Below are 17,367 nucleotides of genomic sequence, written 5' to 3' on the forward strand. Positions count from 1 at the left end.
TTGGCATTTTTGGAGCAGAGTTGACTGTTGGGCTTGGCTTGAGCAAATATCAAAACTGGCCTTTAGATACTTAAAATCCATATGATAAAGCAAGGGTAAGTCCTAGGAGAGTGTGCAAGCAGAATTTTGTGAAGTTGCTCATTATTACAAGCAGATTAATGGTACCAATCATAGGCTATTGCATGCTAGTGTTAGAAGAAGAAGGGGACAGTAGCATTGTAATAGTAACTAGTGTAGAGGCCCTGAAGTTAGGATCTAAGGCAGGGTCCTAACTGATGGCTATGTCGGGGCTTCCTCTTGGGTATTTGGGATCCCAAGCAAACACTTTTTATAGGGCCTCTTTATGTATACATAATTTGATTGAGCTAAAATCAGCATGGCAGGCCATCTTAGGTAGCCTAATCTCATACAGTCTTAGGAAACAAGTACTATATCAGGTAATGGGAGCAGTCTGCATGTTAGGCTACCCTCCTGGAACCAGGGGCCTGCTTTTGGGCCCTAGGATGATCCTCACAGGTGTAAGTTGTAGAGCTCCTTGGGACATCTGGTTAATCCCGTGCAGGGTAGAGGACCTGAGGATTGAATAAATGGAAAAATGGGAATCAGACACCCATGTGGGCTCCACTTAGGCAGGACTGCCAGCCCTCTATCACCACCCAAAGAGGAGCTTAGGAAATTTTGAGGAAGGCCCTCCAAAGTGCAGGAACTACTGAAGTGAAGGCCTTGTGGCAAGGTTCTAAGGGTGTTACTTAGCTACTTCATAATATTCTTGTGAAGAATACATGAAATAATGCATGCAGCTTGCTTAGATATTTCCTCACAGATGATCAGTATGCAAACAATGTTAGATGCCTAATGACATCCCCAATATTCATGAGCTGTGACAACTAAACCAATCTCTATACAAACTCCAGTTAGGCAGTTGTGTTTTTGTTGTGGTGGTGGTGATGGTAGTTTCTAATAGCTTTTAAGAAGTAAAGCATGGGGGTGCCTGGGTGGCTCAGTCAGTTATTAGGCATCTACCTTCAGCTCAGGTCATGATCCTGGGGGTCCTGGGATCAAGTCCCGTGACTGGCTCCCCGCTGAGCAGGGAGCCTGCTTTTCCCTCTCCCTCTGCCCTTCCCTCCTGCTCCTGCTCCTGCTCTCTCTCTCAAATAAATACATTAAAAAAAAAAAAATGAAGTAAAGCATGATTTTAAGTGTTTGTCAGAATGTTTACAAATTCTTTTCTCCTAACCACCATGACTCATGTGATTCCCATGCCATCCTCATTCCCTCTGAGGAAGAAACAAAAGGCCAAGGCATAAAAGTACACCCTTTTGTGCTGTCTGAAAGTAGTTGGTTGCGTTTAGATGGTTTGCTGTTGCAGGGTGTTGTTTGCTAAAACACATATCCTCTTTGGAGCTCAAGCCCTGTATTTTGAGTGAATTATCCTAAGTAGAAATGAATCTCTCACATCCTGGTAGTGTGATCTCTCATGTGGTGCTTTCCTTTCTTTCCAGATCCCCCAGATCAGTTATGCATCAACGGCACCCGAGTTAAGTGATGATCGGCGCTACGACTTCTTCTCTCGTGTGGTCCCACCTGACTCCTTCCAAGCTCAAGCTATGGTGGACATTGTAAAGGCCCTAGGCTGGAATTACGTGTCTACCCTTGCATCTGAAGGGAGTTACGGAGAGAAAGGTGTGGAATCCTTCACGCAGATTTCCAAAGAGGCAGGTAGGAAGAGATTGCAATGGTCAAGATGATCCTCTTCACGCGTCTGTGACTTGTAGTGTTCTTTCCAATCTTCGTTAAACCAACACTGCAGATGATCACCATACCCCTACTCTCACATTCCCTACTGCTGTTAAGTAAATCGGTAAAGCCTTTATTTATAAGACTTTGCCATTTTTGAAGAGAATATTTTCAAAAGTGTGAAACTGAAGTCCTTTAAAGTATTAGTAGCCGAAAGGGAGACAAGAGAGTACGCACTAATGCACTAAATTTGATATCTTACTTATGTGTAGTGAATAACCGTGTGGATTGCAGTCTGCATACAGAAACCTGAGGCAGTGCTGCTAAGTGTGCATGCCCTTCCTCTCTGCCCTTCTCCAAAATGTGCAAATTGTTTAGAATTACAAGACCCTAGTCATGGGGGCTCTTTGCTTTGCAGAGAAATGACAGTGACAACTCTGAATGACTTATCCAAAACAAAGTTAAATAAATTATCTAGACAGTAGACTGTATTTAGACAAATAGTCTTTTGAACTTCATTTTGACAAAGACAGTTCAATTAAGTAGCACTTGTGGTAGATTCTTTTATGCTCAAAATGGAAGGAATGAGTTCAAATGTTTGGCCAGCTGGTTTCCATTGGGCGGATTTTGAAAAATGAGATAATCTTCACACTTAGGAATTCTGGCAATAAATATTGAGGCTTCCCCATAGGGAAATATTGGATACAGTAAACATGTATTTAAAAAATGCATGCTTGGATATTCCTATAAAGTTCTTAATGCTAAAGTTAGGTTCTCAGTTTGGGTTGTAAGAATTTCATCTAATCTAAATTGTTACTGACTGGAATAGTTAGCTGACCATTAAGGCAAACACACAAAAAAAGGTCCTTTTCATAAGGAAAAATGTCATAAATCCTTAAGACAGGGTTTTGAATACTTGACTGTCAGACCACAGATACACCCAGACATGTAATGTGTTAGTGTATAAATGGTATATCTGCACGTGGCTACTGAAAGAGGGGAGCCAGGGCTTGTGTAAATCCCGTGATTTTAACTCAGTCCCTTATCATTAGCTCTAATTTGAATAATTCACTTGAGAGCTGGGTCATTTTTATATTTTTCTATCTAACTGAAATATTCTTACCCTTCATACCTTTGACTAGAAAACTCTTGATTATGGACAGGTCTCATCCTAAATGCCATTTCTAGGTTTATATAAATGTACTCCAAACTTCCTTGGGTCTATTCGCTTGGCTTTGTATTTTTAGTGTCTTCTCCCATAGCAGTGTCACATGCTAGTATAATTTGTTGTTGTTGATGTTTTCTGTCTTGTCCCCCAGACTCTAAGAGGAGATTATGTCTGTCTCATTCACTACTACAGTCCCAGCCACTGTGTTTCTAAAGGAAACATACTTAGTATAATTCAGCCAGAAATTTTCTGATTAGGAAAGAAACTGGGCTTGTGTCATGCATGCTATGATTTATAGGAGTCATTAACAATTGGCTTTGTGAATCTCCAAAGAAATAACTTTTATCAGTTTTGGTAACTGCATTTTTATTTCTTTCTTTGTTTCTTTGACTCTTGCTTTGACCCAAATGCTAGAAGCCAATTTAGAACAAAAACTAAAATGTGAGCATAAAAACCAATAGAAAAAAATAAAGAGAAGATATGGGTAAAATAGTAAGATAAAGCTCAGCGTTACAGTTGAGATACCATCTTATTCTACGTAATTGCTGCAGGTGGGTCTCAAATTTAATGCTGAATCTTTGTACTGGACAAAGCAAAGAGCGCTACCCATTTTGTTACAAAATTTACAGTGTCCATAGGTCAAAATCATGTTGATTGTTCAGTAAAGGACAGGGGCAAGACAAATGTTTGCTCTGGATCTTTTATAAAAGTCTATATTTTATAGACATGTCAGTGGTGAGTTTCACATGGTTGTTTATTCCTGGTGTCACTTGGTAAAAACTTAAGATATATCAGAGTCTGCTATATAATGATACTGCAGAAAGGAAAAGCCTTTGCAATATGGTATGAACTCCCAGCTCATAATTTTAGTTAAACATACATTGAAATGACCCAGCACAGAAATAAAGATTGTATCATTGGCAGCCATTTTGTATGAGATTCTTCAGTCGGAGAGCCTTTGAATTTGGGGACGAGAGTAACTAAAAAGCCAGTGCAGAATCACAAGAAAACATTGAGGGTTCAGGTAATACCTCAAAGATTGGTTCTTTTCCTATGAGTATTATGATATTTATTATGTACCTAAAATAAATTTCATTGAAACCATATCATTTGTGCAGTTAATATAACTGAATTCACTCATGTGCTTAACAAACACCCCTGTTCCACCCCTAAAGAAAAAAAGAAGGAATATTGCAATTTAAATGGCATGCAGGACTTTTACTCACCAGTGTGTACATTACTCAGAGAAAACTTGAGGTGGGAAACATGATTGTATTGCTTCTTCAGCTGTTTTCACTTCTGTGGCCTCATAATGTGAGCATCTTCCTACCCCAAGCATGACTTTAGTAGACAGATACATATTCATATGCCACAACCTCTAAAATAATCCAACTGCTTCCTCTGATATTCAGTCAAAGAAACACCAATATATTCTAATTCAGAAACATAAAAAAATTGCTTTATTAGAATTTCTTGGAAGTAGATATGCTTAAGGAATTTTTAAGGGTAATTTTAAAGGTCTACTTTTTCTCTTGTCTGTGGACTGTAGAACCTGGTTCTCTAAGAAAGATCCAGATCCATGTGAATGTGTAGAAGGGGTGGTGGGGCATGGAGATAAGCAAGCACTCTGATGTCAGGAGGATGGGGATTTGAGGAACAGGCACAGTACTTTCATGCTGTAAAACTTTTGATACATGATTTAACTTTTTAGGTCTCAGGCTCCTCAGGTAGAAAATGAGATGAATACCTGCTTCATCAGGTTAGTAACTTAAGTAAGGTAGGGAATCACCTAACACCCAACAGTACCAGATTCTTATTAGTGCATCACACCAGTTCCATTCTCCATAGATTAGTGTTGCAGGGTTCTTGTCTCACAAAGAATGAATCTCTCAGACTATAGGGTGAAGTGAAGTGAAAGTTTACTAAGGGAAGGTGAGAACAGAAAGGAAAGGAAAGGATCTCTCTAGAGTGAGAGGGGTCCCGAATTGAGGGCTTTTATGGTCAGTCTTTTATAAAAAATACTGACCAGGGAACTTATTAAATGTCTTGTCTATAACATTTAAGACAAACAAGGTGGATTAGTAAATATTATGAAAATATCTCACCTATATTTAGAACAGACAGCATGGATTTGTTATGTTTCCTTCTCTCTGGTTAATATCTTGTCTATAACATTTCTCCACATTTGGGTTTCTGTGAGCCTGATTAGGTAGCCCCCTACCTGTCTCTCCCTACCTAGCCTCGCCTGTCCCTTGTTCATTAGTAGAGTTATTGTTTGAGTTTCAAAAATTTGAAAATAGTGCAAGTGATAGATGACATTTACCTTTAGCTATAACTACAAAGTTTTATATATTATATATAATTATATAATGTCATATAAATTACATGTGTATATAATAGCTGAGTTGCTATTTTTGCTAATATGCTTTCATTATATAAGAAGAATAAGAAGAAAAAGAGGTTAACTATTAACATCGCCCTATGTATGTAGTGTGTGTGTGTGTGTGTGTGTGTGTGTGTGTGTGTGTGTGAGAGAGAGAGAGAGAGAGAGACAGAGAGGGAGAGAGAGAATGCGAGTGAGAGAGAGCATAAACTCATTGATGTTTCTGTGTACTGCTGGCAGGCTTGAAGGAGTTACTTCCATTCTTTCTGAACAGTTTAATTTTGAAGATTATGGTTCTTCTCTTTTATAAATGTCTTTAAGAGTTTCACCCAGGGTGCCTGGGTGGCTCAGTTAGTTAAGCCTTGAACTTCGGCTCAGGTCATGATCTCAGGGTCCTGGGATCAAGCCCCGCATGGGTGCTGTGGCTCAGCAGGGAGTCTGCTTGAGATTCTCTCTCTCCCTCTTCCTCTGCACCTCCGCACGCTCTCTCTGTCTCTCAAATAAATAAATAAGTAATAAGAGTTTTACCCTTTCAGAATACTTTAGTTCCAAACCTTACTTTTGACTTAAGTCCTGAAGCAGTTCTACTTATAGAACTAGAGTGTGAGGTATATCCACCATGCACATAGTCAAGAACATGGATGGGCAATCCTTTATCCTTCTATCCTACTCTGATAGAACAAGTCAAGACAATGATCTCTGAGGAAAAGAGCCATCCTGCATTAGAAGGCCATATAATTTGTTTGGAACATGGAAGCCTAGGCTCTAAACTGTCAAAGAAAACCTCAATAATTCTCTCATGTAGTCATGGGAGATTTAAATATGCATGGATGCTGCTCCTTGTTGAACGTTCAGAGAGATCCGTAACATGATTTTCTTAGATGATGAGATTTTTGTAAAATAGTTATATTTGCATAAATTGCCCTGCTTATTTGAATGAATGCACATGCAATATCAACAAAAGCAATTTATTGTTTAATATCACAGGGAATGAGAAATTATTCACTTCCAATGTGCTTTAATATTCAGGTCTACATAATAACCTAAATAGCCTAAATTAGACATACAGACTCTTCTTTCTAAAGTGAAGGTAAAAGTAAATGCTTATGATAGTATATACAACATAAATATATTCAAGACTTTTGAATCAAATTTGGTTCAATGATTATGAGAGTAAGGGCATCACATATGACTTTCAAATTTGCCAGCCAATTTTCAGGAGAATCCCATGACCACTGCTTCACAATATGACACAAATAGTAATGATTTGCTACTGCCCATGGTATCATGACAGATGTCAACTTTTCAAAACCTGAAATAACAGTTAAAACTCTCCTTTTGGTATTTCATGACAGTTACTTAGTACAGATATTTCAATTGGTCTTATAAAGTAATTAACCATTATTAGTCAGATAAACCATAGAACTTATTTTTATTTAATACTATATCTTAATCTAGAATATTTTTCCTTGAATAATTAGGTGAGACTTAATTGACTATTAATTAGGTGAGACTTAATTGACTATTAAGTTTTTTTTAGATCTCAGGAGCTGGTTGGATTTGCTTATTATGGGATTCTGTTTTCCTTATAGGATTTTGTGCTTCTCTCTCTTTCAGAGATGCAATGTTCTCTTCCATTGTGTGGAAATTGTCAGTCTTCCCCACCTTACCGTAACCTCTATGAGGTCAAGGACTTTGGCTTGTGACCCTATAATCTACCATAGTATTTGACATATAGAAGGCATTCAATAAATATTTAAGGGAAGGAGAGAAGGAAGGAGGAATTGCATGTCTTCCTTTGCCTTTTAGAAAAACAAAGCCTGTAGATGAATCAAGTATGATAGATAATTTTATGATATAATTTTGTGGCTTGTGGGTCATAAAAAAATTATATCCTACACCTGTTTGCTGTGATTTATTACAGCTGCCCTCACTCTGACTCTACTACCTTCTTCTGTCTTATGATCCTCTCACAAAACTTAAAGCAATGTGATGCAAGATGTCTTTAATTCCCAATGTCTCCATCGAAGTTGAATTTCAGGGTTTTCTTTTCCTTTTTTTTTTTTTTCAGTTTCTGCCTGTATTATGGTGAATATAGAAAACTCAGAGGCATTTTAAAGCCTCACTGCATTGTTTCCTGAATGAAGTGTTCAGTGGTCCTAGTTTAAATACAAGAATTAAACATTTAACGGCTAATTTTCAAAACATACAATCACAAGAACTCCCATGATATAATTTATCTTCAGTTGTGCTTAAAACCAAACTGTAAATTCCCCAAGAAGAGGCTTTATCTTTTTTATTTTATTTTTTGGATTCTCAGTGGTTAGCACAGCATTTTAGATTTTAACCCTGACTCCATTTCTTAGCACATCTTGAGGGTGACCCCTCAGCCATCCCATCATTACCGTTTACTTCTGAGCCCCATTTGATTCACCTTCATTCATAGCTACAGCTACCCATGCCTCCAGATTAGCCCCTCTCTTATAGTATTTGTTCAGCTATGATGATAATCTTTCTAAAATAGAAAGAAAGCCATTTCATTATCTGTCTCTGGTCTCCCTTTCCCCAGAGGATTAAGTAAAAGATACCTAGCATGGCCTATAGGTCCTTTCTGATCTAGTGTCTGCTTCAGTCACCAGTCTCATTCTCATACTCTCCCTGTTCTCTTTTATTCCCACCTCAAGCCCCATACACATTCTCTTTACCCTGCCACAATCAACCTTCTGTAGGTATCAGGATACTCTGTTCCTTTGTAAATCCTATACCTCTGCCTGGACTGCCTGCTAACTCCCAATTTATTTTCTCAAAACGTAACACCTTGGGAATAGCCATCGCTGACTTACTCTTCCTTCATGATCCTATTTCGGATTACCATGTAGGCATTTGTCTATTTTAACAGCACTCCATTTGAAGTCTACTTCCCTGAATAAATTCATGGAGAATGACCAATTGCACAAGTCTTGAGGAGAAAACAAGCCTGCATCTCACTGTAGAGCTAAAATGGCCAGGTGTTCACGTTCCCAACCTCCCTTGAAGCTAAGACATAGCCATGTAACCCAGTCTTGGCTAATCGGACATTCACACCAGAGGTGAATCAAGACCTGGGGGTACAGAGAAGCAGGTGCAATGGAAAACTCATATCGTTGACAGTGGCCGCATTGAAAGCCATGTTCTCGGGCTGGAGTAGCATCCAGCATGAGTTGGCAGCAGTAGTACAGTCTCCAACTTCCATTCCAAGAGTAGCAGCAATAGTGCCCCACACTTAACTTGGTTCTGTGGCACCTCTTTTGGCTTTGATACTGATAGCTTAGTCATCCTTTGTTTTGGCTCCGTTTCTGACTTTGGTTCCCTGGCCTCCCCAGGGATTCTGTGGGTTGTCCAGCATAATTTAAAAAATAATTTAAGGGTGCACCTGGGTGGCTCAGTCAGTTGAGTGTCTGGCTTTTGATTTTGGCTCAGGTCATGAGCTCAGGGTCATGAGATCGAGACCCACATCGGGCTCCCTGCTGGGTGTGAAGCCTGCTTAGGATTCTCTCCCTCTTCCTGTCCCTCTCTTCCTGCTTGTGTGTGGGCACATGCACATGCACGCTCTCTCTCTCAACAAAAAAAATAAATAAATAAATAAAACTTTAAAATAATAATTTAAATTTACAATTTATTTTTTGCTTAATCTAGACAAGCTTTACTTCAGTTGTTTGGCTTTTACCTTCATTAATATAATTGAGAGTGTTTCTTCTGTAAGTTCCATAATACCTTTTGCATAACTCTGTCATAGAATTGATTGCATGTTATTGTAATCTGGCTAATTATCCTCTCCCAGTATAATGTAAGTTTATTGAGGATAGGCATTATGTTGTATTTGTCTTTCAACACTCTATACCCAGGATAATGTCCAACATAGAGTAGTCTCAATAAATGCACATTCCGTTTAAAAATAGTCTTTTAGGGCGCCTGGGTGGCTCAGTTGGTTAAGCGACTGCCTTTGGAGTGACTGCCTTCGGCTCAGGTCATGATCCTGGAGTCCCGGGATCGAGTCCCACATCGGGCTCCCTGCACAGCAGGGAGTCTGCTTCGCCCTCTGACCCTCCCCCCTCTCATGTGCTCTCTCTCTCATTCTCGCTCTCTCAAATAAATAAAATCTTAAAAAAAAAATAAAAATAGTCTTTTAATAATGAAAGAGGTGATGATTTAACGGCTGTAGTCGGCACAGTGAAACTGTTGGAAGTTTTTCCAATTTAGCTTTCTAAACTTATCATTAATCTTTTATAATAAACTGATTTTATAGAAGGAAAAAAGATGGCATAAAATATCTGCTGGTCTGCCTTGCATTCATACAGTGTATGTCTGAGTACTTTCTTTGTGTTGGATACTGTTCTAGCATAATAGTTATAAATAATAATTACAGTAGTGACAACCACAAGGCAATAATAATAATCTTTGCTTTCTTAGAGTAGAAATACGTAAGTAGAACTATGAGAACAGTCTCATTGAGGTATGCCACAAAGGGGAACTCTAGAAGAAAATAGATGCTTAGTTGGTCAACAAGATTGACCTAAATGGGGTAATGAATGCCATTTTAGGAAGAGAGAGTCATAGAGAGTCATTAAAAACCCAAAAGGAAATTATGTAATGGTGTTTTAATTTTTAAAGGGTGTAAGAAATAGCATTGCTTTGAAAAAATTTATGCATCTTGAATTACTGAGATATAAAATGTTCTTCCATGCAACATGGAAACTGTTGCAGAAAATGCTGTGGCTTTTGGGCCAAAAACTTCTCATTCTGGTCCTACGTCCCACAGTAACTGACTGGGAGTCAGCATCCTTTGCGTTGTAAAGTCATCACATATTTATTGAGAAAACTAGTCTTTCCTGGTTCTGATGATTCTCAGATGCATATCACCCTGATTGCAAAGGATGGGTTTCTTCCAGGCAATAACAGACTGTCATTGTGGATGTGAGATTAGAAATAGATGATGACAGAGTGTTTTTGCTGCATGAAGGAATAGACACTGGAAAAGACATCTCAGCAATTCCTTCTCACCCCTCCTACCTACCTTCATTGCACTTGAGCATCATGAAGGAATACGAAAGGATCTGAAGATAAAGTGAACTCCTTTTGTCACCTACTTGGTATGATTAGGAGTGGAAGGACATGGGATTGTGGTACTGAGGTTAAAGATGTAATGAAAAGGAACATAGCTCAACTTTAAATATAGGAGAGACTCAAAAGTAGAGGATTCTATTGAGCAATAGAATTTCTTGGTCAGTTGGGTAGGGGAGAAGAATGTTGTTGTTCTGCGGTAGTTTACATTGGACAGTAACCATGCTTTTACATCATAATATACCCACTAAACTTTAGAGGCAGAAGATTTGATTTATTCTCCCTACTCAGTAATGCTGCATTCAGCCTTCAGGTGAGCCTTTCTTTTCTTGGTCTTTACAGAAGTTTTATTGGAAGAGACTCTCTGCTTGAATCTCATAGGTTTTGATGGATGTCAGCAAGAGAGAGAAATTGCAGTAGAAAAAAAAAAATAGAACAACAGCCTATAGAACTAGAAGGAAACATGTAGAGTTCAAGTGCTTAGTGGGCATGTGTACATTTTGGTTGTGGGAAAATAGGAAACTTGATTTTGAGTCCCACTAAGGCCATGCACAGTGGGGAAGAGACATTTCCCAAAGTAATTTCAGTGCTCTAACCAAAAGTTGGGGGTGGTCACAGTCCAAAATATATTATTTTTTGGTTGCCTTTGCCAGAGGTTTCATTCCACTGGGATAGGCAAGTAAAAGGGGAGGGAGTTTTGAACAGAATCCACACAGAAAAGCTCAATATTCATCAAAACAGTGGCAAGGAGATGGGCACTGGAATTAGTCAAATGGATAGTTCTAAAAAATACTCTAGTCCAAGAAACCTTAAATTATTGGTTGCTTGCAAAATATCTATTTACTGGACTCCAGCTCCTTCCTAAATAATTTTGTATTTTGAACAACTCGATGTGCGTAAATGTAGCCTCTTCGAGACCCGACCCGCACAAAGGGATCTGTTTTCCTTTTGTTTCGCAAATGGATCCCTGCTGTTAAATCTTTCAGGAGATTATAGGAAATTCTACAAAGTCTTAACATCAGTTGCATTAGCACTCTCAGGCAAACTGAAGGATCAGTAGCCTTCCTAAACACATACTACGTTAAGACCTTGAAATACTTTGACCTTGGGTAGCTCCAAATTTGCCTATTCCTGATGTTTCACATTTCCTGTTACTCTTTTGGCTGGGTATCTTAAATAATAAGCACTTTAAACATACTGCCAATAATGATTAGATGGTAGTTTCTATTATGTTAATATTTTAGAGTTGATGTTAACTGTCACGCAAACTCCTTTTTAGATAGGTATCAGTGGAATGTCATCACTCTTTATACAGGCTATACTATTTGGGTGACCCTTTGAGAAACTAGTATATAGTTACAACATAGATTTTTACATACAAGGTAAATACTAAAAGTCATTATGATGGTGATACAAGTCTTAGAAAAATTTGAGGTATGTATTAGAAGTGCCTAAAAATAAAAGAATGCTTACTAAAAGTGTCCACTTACGAAAAAGGTTTATTTTTCTTAGGCTGTTAGTGATCCTTTGGATTTAAATTAAAAAAAAATTAAACAATCAATATTACACATACAAACCTGGTATATTTCTTACCAAAGAAGGTAAATTTCCTTGGGAATGCTGAAGTTGTCAGAATTATAACTACAGAAATTTTGATGAGTGATGACTAATTATATAGAAGTATGTTGTTTTCAAATTCTTAATACTAGAGGGTACAGAAATTACATATTCTTCTGGTCAAAGTTTTTTGGCACAAATGTTAATACTTAGTTTTATATCAGGATCATGAGTGTTATTTTCTAAAATCTTGGTATATGGTAATGCACTTAATACACATTCCATTCTCCACACTTTTGAGTAACAAATGTGAATTTTGTTATCAGTCTGTTCTTATGGGAGTTTTGTTCAACAGTAACCAGTGAATAATTAAGATAGGAAGTAGAAACTGGGATGGCTTGCGTTAGACTCACAGACTGCCTTCTTCTCAAGAGTTTGCATCATTTAGTTCTTGGGCTCCCACCATATTTTTTCCCAGCTTTATCCCCGTCATAGTTGACATACAACATTGGGAAAGTTTAAAGTATACATTGTGATGATTTGATACACTTATATTTTGTAAAATAATTACCACAGTAGGGTTAATTACCGCCTATTACCTCACATGATTACCATGTGGTAAGGACATTTAAGATTTACTCTTAGCAACATTCAAGTATGTAATACAGTGTAGTTAATTATAATCACCATGCAGTACCTTAGATCCCTAGCACTTAATTCATCTTCTAACTGAAAGTTTGCACCATTTGACTGATATCTCCTACTTACCTATACCTCCCAACTTCTGGCAACTACCATTCTACTCTCTGTTTCTATGAGTTTGGCTTTTATAGATTCCACATATAAGTAATATCATACAGTATTTGTCTTTCTTTGTCTGACTTATTTCACTTAGCATAATGTCTCCAAGGTCCATCCATGTTGTTGCAAATGGCAGCATTTCCTTCTTTATAATGACTGAATAATAGCTCTGTGTGTGTGTGTATATATTATAATTTATATATATATATATATATATATATATAAAGTTTTCTTTATCCATTCATCCATTGACACTTAGGTTGTTTCCTTATCTTGCCTATTGTGAATACTGCAAGGAACAGGGGAGTGCAGACATCTCTTTTCAATCTTGATTTTATTTCCTTTGGATATATACCCAGAAGTCTATTTGCTGGATCATATGGTAGTTGTAGTTTTAAAATTTTTCAGGAGCCTCCATACTATTTCCTGTAGTGGCTGTACCAATTTACATTCCTACCAGTAGTGCACAGGGTTCCCTTTTCACCACATTCTCACCAACACATATGTCTTGTCATTTTGATCACAGCCATTACAACAGATGTGAGGTGGTATCTCATTGCAGTTTTGATTTGCTTTCCTCTGATGAGTAGTGATGTTGAGCATCTTTTTATGTACCTGTTGGCCATCTGTATGTCTTCTTTGGAAAATGTCTATTGGTTCTTCTGCCCATTTTTTAATGAGTGTTTTTTTTCCTTACTTTTCTTTTTTCTTTGTTTTTGTTTTTCCTATTATGTTGCAGAAGTTCCTTGTATATTTTGGATATCAACCTATTATTAGATATATGATTTGCAAATATCTTCTCCCATTCTGTAGCTTGTCTTTTCATTTTGCTGATTATTTCTTTTGCTGTGCAGAAACTTTTAATTTGAGGTTGTCCCACTTACTTATTTTTGCTTTGGTTGCTTATGCTTTTGGATGTCATATCAAAAAACAAAACAAAATGAAACAAAACAAAACAAAAAACCAGAACCAAAAAACAAAACAAAGAAAGAACCCTGCCAAGATTAATCAGGGATAATTTACTCTGTTTTCTTCTAGGAGTCATACAGCTTCCGGTTTTTTCTTTAAGTCATTTGTCTATTTTGAGTTAAATTTTGTGAGTGGTGTAAGATGGAGTCTAATTTCATTCTTCTGCATTGGTTATCCAATTTTCCAATACCATTTATTGAAGAGATTATTCTTTCTCTATTGAGTATTCTTGGCTCTCTTTCAAATATTAATTGAACATATAGGTGAGGGGATTTATATTCTGGGCTCTCTATTCTGTTTGTTGATTTATGTGACTGTTTTTACTGCCAATATCATACTGTTTTGGTTACTGTAGGTTTGTAATATAGTTTGAAATCAGGATGCATGATGCTCCCTGCTTTGTTCTTTCTCAGGAGTGCTTAGGCTACTCAGGGTCTTTGTGCTTCCACATGAATTTTAGGATTGTTTTTTCTACTTCTGTGAAAAATGCTACTAGATATTTGATAGGGATCTTACTGAATCTGTACATGGTTTTGGACATTTTAACAATATTAATTTTGATCTGTGAACATGCATTTTGATGCTACTGTGAATGCAATTGTTTTCTTTATTTGTTTTCTTTCAAAATCAACATACAAAAAGCAACGGTGTTTAATAAACAAATAACATGTAGAGGAACATGTAGAGGTGTAGCTACAATTTATCAAATTTTTCCAAAAAATAGCTCTTAATTTTGTCTATGTTTTCTGTTTTTGTTTTTTGCTATTTCATTTATTCCTGCTCTAGTTTTTGTTATTTCCTTCCTTTCTTTCCTCTAACTTGGGCCTTAAATTTTGTTTGTTTTTTGTCTTTTGTTTTTTTACTAAATGTAGACATTTATTGCTATAGATTCTCCTTAGAGCTACTTTTCCTATATCCTATAAGTTTTAGTATGTTTTGTTTCCATTTTTATTTGTTTCAAAATATTTTTTGATTTCCCTTTTGATTTCTTTTTTGACCTATTGGTTGTTCAGGAGAGTGTTGTTTAATTTTCACATATTGTGAAATTTCTAGTTTTCCTCCTATTACTGATTTCTAGTTTTATACATCATGGTTGTGAAAGATACCTGGTATGAGTTTGATCTTCCTCAATTTTCTAAGACTTGTTTTGTGACCTATCATACAATCTGTCCTAGAGAATATTTTATGTGCCCTGGAGAGAAATGTGTATTCTGCTGCTATTGGGAGAAATGTTCTATATATGTCTCTTAGGTGCATTTCATTTAAAATATAGTTCAAGTCCAGTGTTTCCTTAATTGATTTTCTGTGATGACCTATCCATGGGTAAAAGTGGATTATTGAAGTCCCCCATTATTACTGTATTATGTTTAGTTCTCCCTTCAGATCTGTTAGTATTTGCTTAATATATTCATGTGCTCTGAGGTTGGATGCATATATATTTATTATTATTATAGTCTCTTGATGAATTGATCCCTTTATCATTATCTGATGGCCTTCTTTGTCTCTTGTTTAGGTTTTTGGGTTTTTGTTTTTGCTTTTGTGTTTTTCTTTGTTTTCCCCATACACAGTTAATCCCCTTAGATGGGAATGAAAAGGCCACTTCTAAAGTGAAAAATACTCATCAGACTATAGGGACTTAATGTCCCCAGCCCCAAGGTCTTCCACATGTCCCCATTCCAACATTCAGCATCTCATTCTTCCAATAAATGTCCTCACTTTAATACGAGATAGCCTTTGAGACATGGTGTTTTAGTTTTTGGCTTAAAGTATATTTTGTGTGATATAAGTATTGTAACCCCTGTTGTGCTTTGGTTTCCATTTGCATGGAATATCTTTTTCCATCCCTTTACTTTGAGCTTATGCATGTCCTCAAAGCTGAAGTGTCTTTTGTAGGCAGCATATAGTTGGGTCTTTTTTTTTTTGCTGTTATTTGTTTGCTTGTTTTTGTTGTTTGTTTTTTAAATCCATTGAGCCACTCTATGCCTTTTGACTCAATAATTTAATCTGTTTACATTAAGATTAATTATTGATAGGCAAAGACTAATGCCATTTTATCAATTATTTTCTGGCTGTTTTATAGTTTCCCTTGTTCCTTTCTCCCTCCCTTGCTGCCTTCCTTTGTGAATTGATGGTTTTCCATAGTGGTATGCTTTGATTTCCTTTTTGGTATCTTTTGTGTATCTACTATTGGTTTTTGCTTTATGACTACAATGAGGCTTATGTAAACATCTCATAGAGATAACAGTCTGTTTAAGGCTGATAACGACTTAACTTTGATTGCGTACAAAAACTACTCTCTTGTTTCCCCCCCTTTTATGTTTTTGATGTCACATTTACCTCTTTTTATATTGTGTATTCATTAGCCTACTATTATAACTATAGTTTTTTAGTACTTTTTTAACTTTTATACCAAGTTAAGTGGTTAACACACCACATTACATTGTTGGACTTTGCACATTACATTCTGACTTTGATACATCCTTACCATTACTAGTGTGTTGTATGTTTTCATACATTTTCCTGTTACTAATCAGCTTCTCTTCATTTTCAGTTGAAGAAGTCCTTTCAGCATTCTTGTAAGGAAAATCTAATGGTGACAAACTCTCTCAGCTTTTGTTTATCTGGCAAAGTCTTTCTCTCTTCTTTATTTCTGAAGGACAAGTTTACTGGATAAAACTTTCTTGGTTGACTCTTTTATTATTATTAATTTTTTCTCTTATTGCTTTGAGTATGTCATCCCCTTTTCTCCTGGCCTTTGGGATGTCTACTGAGAAATCTGCTGATTGTTTTACGAGAGTTCCCTTGAGTTTTATAATGGTTCTTAGGGAAGATCTCTTTAAATTGGGTTTGTTTGGTGACCTATGAGCTTCATAAATTGGATATCTTAGTCTCTCCCCAGATTTGGGAAGTTCTTAGGCATTAATTTCTTTAAATAAGCTTTCTGCCCTCTTCTCTATCTCCTCCCCCTTTGATACTCCAATAATGCAGAAATTACTTCTTTTGATGGTATCTGTTAGATCACATAGGTTTTCTTCATTCTTTTTCATGCTTTTTTCTTTGTTCCCTTCAGCCTGGATAATTTCAAAGTTCCTATCTACTACTCTATAGATTCTTTCTTTTGCTTGAGCCATCTGGTATTGATGCTCTCCATTGCATTTCTTGTTTCATTCATCGTATTCTTTAGCTCCAGAATTTCTGTTTGGCTCTTTCTTATGATTTCTGTCTCTTTGTTAAACTTGTCATTTTATTTGTGTGTTGTTTTCCTGATTTCATTGAATTGTCTTTTGTGTTTTCTTGTAGCTCATTGCATTTCCTCAAAACAGCTATTTTGAATTCTTTATTGGATAAGTTGTAGATCTCCGTGTCTTTGGGATTATTACTGAAAGATTATTGTAATTCTTTGGTGGTGTCTTGTTTCCTCGATTTTCCATGTTCTTTGAAGTATTGTGTTCCTGTCTTTGAATTTGCAATAGCAGTCGCCTCTCTAGTCATTACTAACAGACTTGAGAGAAACTACTTCCTTTACTCCTGGTAGGGAGTCTAAAGCTTTCTCGGTCTTCTTATGGATATGTCTGCTTTACGTTTCTTGCTTCCTCTTGTGGCAGGACAGTTAAGTTTGTGTGTCTTTTCTTGATCCTTCAGTGCACTGTGT

General features: G+C 36.8%; 1 protein-coding gene across 9 annotated transcripts in view; it reads left to right on the top strand.

Annotated features, from left to right (window-relative positions):
* Nucleotides 1-17,367, top strand: part of GRM7 (glutamate metabotropic receptor 7) — a 907,662-nt gene that overhangs the window by 273,067 nt on the left and 617,228 nt on the right. For all 9 annotated transcript variants that reach the window (XR_003518507.2, XR_003518508.2, XR_003518509.2 and 6 more), the window contains exon 2: nucleotides 1,503-1,719. Coding sequence is in view for 6 of the 9 variants with exons in the window: in XM_027586609.2 (XP_027442410.1) it covers nucleotides 1,503-1,719 (217 nt within the window). In the remaining 3 variants the exon portion in view is untranslated. The remainder of the gene's footprint in view (nucleotides 1-1,502; nucleotides 1,720-17,367) is intronic.

This window comes from Zalophus californianus, chromosome 1 (genome assembly GCF_009762305.2).
Source record: "Zalophus californianus isolate mZalCal1 chromosome 1, mZalCal1.pri.v2, whole genome shotgun sequence".
In the NCBI taxonomy this organism is placed as follows: domain Eukaryota; kingdom Metazoa; phylum Chordata; class Mammalia; order Carnivora; family Otariidae; genus Zalophus; species Zalophus californianus.